The sequence below is a fragment of the Citrus clementina genome, unplaced genomic scaffold (assembly GCF_000493195.1).
Source record: "Citrus clementina cultivar Clemenules unplaced genomic scaffold, Citrus_clementina_v1.0 scaffold_1, whole genome shotgun sequence".
Taxonomy (NCBI): Eukaryota; Viridiplantae; Streptophyta; class Magnoliopsida; order Sapindales; family Rutaceae; genus Citrus; species Citrus x clementina.
Window position 1 is genome coordinate 24,985,323 of NW_006263303.1, and position 4,912 is coordinate 24,990,234.

The following is a 4,912-nucleotide window of genomic DNA, read 5'->3' on the forward strand; positions in this document are numbered from 1 at the left end:
TTTTTTTTTCTTTTTTTCTTTTTCCAAGGAGCTACTTGTTTGTTGATGATATTTGAGAAGGGAGCTAATAAAAGAGTGTTTTATGATGTTTGAAAAATGAGTTATTTATTGCTATTAGCTAGTTTAAGTTAAAGAGTTCCCATGTACAGATTTGCAATTTAATGGCTATTATCACCTTCTAGGCGACGTTACTCTTTTGCATGCTCACATTCGCGTTTGAAATTGTTACCTTTTGAGTACGTTAAGTTGGTCGGGCTACCCTGCGCCGCACACAATCAGCTTTGATTCAGCCCACAATAAATTGAGAAAAATACGGAAAATCAACGCAAGGGTAAATTTTATCACGCCCCCATCATTTATTGATGATATTCTTTACACCCCTGTTGGATCGTAAGTATACATCAGGCCCCAATGCCGGTGGTACATTCTTTTCTTTAATTTCTCCCTTTTTAACTTATTTCGTTTGGGGTGGCGTGACATTCACGTCTATTCAAATTAGTTTCTCTCATGGCATAAACACATCACCCACATGAATCATGAATATGCATGTATTTGACACTGATGCGTATACAGTAATAACAAATTTCTGGAGAAATAAACCCTACCTGGCTATTTATTTTTTTATCTGACGAATGGAGTAAAGTTTGTAAAGTTTATCGTTTCGTTCTGAGAGAAAGAGGCGTCTCAGCTGCACACGTGTTAGCTGGTATTGCATTGTTCGTTACAAAGCTTCTGCCACTGCGAGTATTCTTCTCTTCTCATGCCTCTACTGCTCTACATTGTAATTACACTTTTTGGTGGTGGTTTCTGGTTAGTGGTTCCACCGAATAAGTGAGGGTCATTCATTATATATTTGTACTGCATTATTTTTTTATAGCAGTGTGCCAAGTCAAAGACTCAAAGCCAGCAAGATAAAGCAATTAAGTTGAAGAGACATGCGTGTTTTATACTATTATTGTTTTAAAATTGAACTTCATTTTATTTTGGAGCAATTTGTAACAAGTAGAAGCCGATAGAATAAGCAGTAGAATCAATAATCACTTCATTACTGAAAATGTGTAGTCAATACATTTTTTTTTTCTAGACATAAATCAATCTCTAAATACACAAATCAAATTTCCTCTCAATATGAATTTAATGTGGTGTTCAAAAGAGCCCACAATTTCCTACCAAACGTGAGAGGGAATTGAAAAAATATACATATATATATATTCACTAATTTCGCAGAAAAAAAACTTATTTATAAGAAAATATTATTAAATTTTTTCTGCTTACACCTGCAAACCTGCCGTGTATTTAACCCCAGTTGATGGCAGCCACAAATTTCCTTCAAGAAATTGAGCCACAGTAAAATTATTGGCCTGAACTGCATTGTTCAAGATATGATAGCCCGGCCATGTAATCCTGGTAGCCAGCCCACCCCCAGGCCCATAGTTCTTGTACTCACCATAATACAATGTGTCTAATGCAAAATCGTTGTTCCATTCCAGCCAGCCTTTTGGTCTGATAACATTGCTCATGTATGACTGCATGAAAACGGTTCTTGAATACAGCTTCCATGGCCTCCCAAGGTATGTTTCTGTTGAGTTTACAAAAGGTAGCAGGTCTGAGTCAGCTGTGATGTTGCAGAACTGTATGGAGAAGCCTGTTGGCTCATTTGGGTCCTTGCGCCCGTGTGCCGTGATGGTGTTCTTTTGATTATCTAGGCCTTTTTTAGCTAGGATCTGGCAGTTTTGGAACATTGCAGTTGCATCACCAAAGATGAAATCTACTGTGCCGCTGATTTTGCATTCACGGAAAAATTGGCGCATGGTGTGTGTGTAGAGAGAGTCTTGGTAGCCCTTTATTGCACATCGGAAGTACACCGAGAGGTCGGAGTCAGATCGAAGTGCTACTGCTTGGTGTTTCTCTGGGCCTGCTGTGTTCTCAAATGTAATGTCTCTCGCAATGAACCCTCTTCCACTAACAGCTGCAGGTTCATAACAAAAAATTATTTAACAGTTCGAGATACAACAATATGAACATTTTCTTAGCCTAGACCATGTGAAATCATTGAAATCTCTGTTCCTCCTGTAGTCGAAAGCAATAAAAGAGCCTCCCTATTTTCAGCAATATTTATTGGGCATGCAGCCAAGTCAAGGTGGCCCTACAGTTTAAACTTGTCTACATCTTTAGTTTTTTGCCCAGAGCATGCAGCCAAGTCAAGGTGGCCCCGCAGTTTTAACTTGTCTACACCTTTAGTTTTTTTGGCACCAATAAGAATTTGGTCATAAACTTAACTGGTGATAGAATAACAGGAAGTAATACAATATATCTATTTGAATTTTATATAGCTACTGATTAGATGTTGGTTGTTTAAAATAAATGCACAAATTTTATAATATTATTTATTTATTGTATCATTGACACAATATCTCAAATGTACTATAGAATTTCTCCAACTTCAAAAGACATTGGCTAAGATTTTATCAATTAAATCTGATAACAGAAAAGACTGATATTTGAAACAGTAATTGCGATGCTGAGCTTTCAGGGAAGTTGGGTGGAAGGTCGTATTAAAACCAAGTACAAGCCTCGTGAAACAAAAATCTGGAGGCCTAAAATTAAAGTCATTCCACTATCGAGGCCAACTTAAAATCTATAAGTATCATTATCCATACTGGAACAGAGCCATCAAACGAGTTATGGTACCACATAAAATGTGGTCCCAAGAAAAACGATTTTAGCTTGTCATGCCTACTGCCTTAATATTGAAGAATATTTTCTCTTTTAATGTTGAACAATATAAATCTTTCTTTATACTCTACCCGCCGGTCCCTTGCCCCAGTCCTTGTTACATGTCATGTGCGAAAAATTAAAACCAACATCCTTTTCTCAGTTTAAAAAAGGGTAAACAAATCTTTTTCATCTAAAGCTTTGAAGATCATCAATAAACTATCTCAAACTTTACAGTTCACTAAGTTTTGAGCTACGCCGAAGCATCGATGCAACTTTGTTTACAAAGTTTTGTAAACGAGATTTGTATAATTTGGATTTGCGAGGGGGCAAAAAAAAAAAAAAAAGTTGCTCAATTTGCAGACATACTTACCAAAAGTGGCTGACCTGAAAGTGGTCCAGCCGTCCATAAAGTTCCGATTACCAGATATGATTGTAGCATCAATGCCATCTCCCACCATCATGAGGTTCCATTTCTTTTTCTTAATTTCAACATTCTCTTTATACACACCCCTCTTGATGTAAATCACGAATCTTTTCATACTATAATCCTCTGCTGCCAACACGGCATCCATTATCTTAGTAAAGTTCCCTGTACCATCTGCTGCTACCACAACATCAGCTTGCACCCCATTGACGAGCAACAATTTCCGATCTTCACGCTTAAACCAATGAGGAAATTGGCCGCTTGATTTTCCCCCTCCGCCGCGACTTTTGCCACCGCTGTTGCTGCTGCTACCCTCGTTGGACCATTGGCTGGGGGAAGGATGCACCATTGTTAGAAGTTCTTGAACCGACGAAGAAATTTGGTTAAGGCTACCTGATACCACACCTTTGACAATGCTATTGGTGCCATCAAACCCATCAATGCATGTCTCCTGATTAATCAGTGCAGCACTTAACCAAGTTCTCAAGTCTGAACTTAGATCTCCACTGCCGTTATGCCTTCCTGTTGTTAAAAAAGAATGTGTATAAACTAGTCAATTGGCATTTAAAACAGAGTCCCCTGTATCTCAATGTGAGCAAAACAAAATGCAAAAATTAATTAATGCAGTGAATGTGACTGTTGGGAATGCAACAATATCTCATGCATTATATGAGAATTAAGATTTGGGGTTTTACCAAGGGCTTACCAGTGGGATTTTGGGAAGCAGAGATGGACCAGGTGAGCTCATCAGCAGAGAAATCAAGGAGATCAAGACAGTCTGATATAGCATTTGTGAGACGAAAATCACCAAACAAATTAGCAAAGTTAGAAATAACAGGAACCACCTGTTGAATGGCATCAACGGTGGTCTTCAAAGAGCTCATGAAAGAGGAGGCTGGCACTTTCAAGCACTCGGCCTGCGAATATTCCGAGCCCGCATTGCTGCTGCTGCTCAAAGAAACCGCACTGACCAAGAAAATAAAAATGAAGAGCTTGCAAAAATTCAGCATCTTTAAAGATGTATGAGACTGTGAAGGGAAAGACAGTGATTCAGCGAAGGGGACGTATATTTAAGGGCAGGAGTTGAGGGGGAGGAGTTAGCTCGGCAGGTGAAGGAATTTAAGAAGGGGCGATCATCATCAATCCAATTTTTAATTTTTAATTTTAATTTTATCATCAGTGTCATTAAGTTTTCTCATATGGGTCCATTTTACTACGTGTCGGCGGTAATCAATGTGCTTGGAGAATTCTATTATGCCACTTGTTAAAATCCAGATATATATGATTTAATCTACTTTTTTTTTTTTGACGACGACGATTTAATCTCCTTTTTTTTTTTTTTGGTCTGGATGAATCAACAAGGATTCGAAGCCCACTTTTTACTTGTGAGGACCCCACGTCATGTTTTTATGTCTGGTTTTGAGCATGGAGTCGTGAAAGAAGGAAGGGGCCATGCATGTGTGTTGCTTTTGCTGTTTTATTTTCCAAGGCCGAGTGTGGTAACTTCAATTTTAGTGAAGTTTTAACAGATTCTAATTTCTTTCTCCTAGATTTCAGCACATTGTTTGTGAATGTGATGAAAAAACTTGCACTATCTTGGTGTGCTTTATGCGAGAGTAAAGTTTATTGGCCTGAGTAATCATTGGCATTTGCCACAAACGTTATGCATTGATGTTGGGAAGATAAAGATTTGTTAATAGTACTTTGATAAATGTGGAGGTAGAAATTGGGGAAAAATAAATTCCCAAAATCTAATGCTACTCGTACTTG

General features: G+C 38.1%; 1 protein-coding gene across 1 annotated transcript; it reads right to left on the reverse strand.

The window, feature by feature from the left end:
- Positions 1-1,025: 1,025 nt before the first annotated feature.
- On the reverse strand, positions 1,026-4,270 carry LOC18055588 (pectinesterase/pectinesterase inhibitor PPE8B). The gene is made up of 3 exons (XM_006452854.2): positions 3,849-4,270; positions 3,089-3,664; positions 1,026-1,969 (listed from the first exon to the last, which is right to left on the reverse strand). The coding sequence occupies exons 1-3, from the start codon at positions 4,150-4,152 to the stop codon at positions 1,272-1,274; spliced, it is 1,578 nt and encodes a 525-aa protein (XP_006452917.1). The 5' UTR covers positions 4,153-4,270; the 3' UTR covers positions 1,026-1,271.
- Between the last annotated feature and the right edge of the window lie 642 nt (positions 4,271-4,912).

Coding starts and splice junctions, on each gene's coding strand:
- LOC18055588 (XM_006452854.2), bottom strand. CDS start 4,152: ATGCTGAATTTTTGCAAGCTCTTCATTTTTATTTTCTTGGTCAGTGCG. Junction 3,665..3,848: donor TGCTTCCCAAAATCCCACTG/GTAAGCCCTTGG, acceptor TTTTAACAACAG/GAAGGCATAACGGCAGTGGA. Junction 1,970..3,088: donor TTTCAGGTCAGCCACTTTTG/GTAAGTATGTCT, acceptor ATGAACCTGCAG/CTGTTAGTGGAAGAGGGTTC.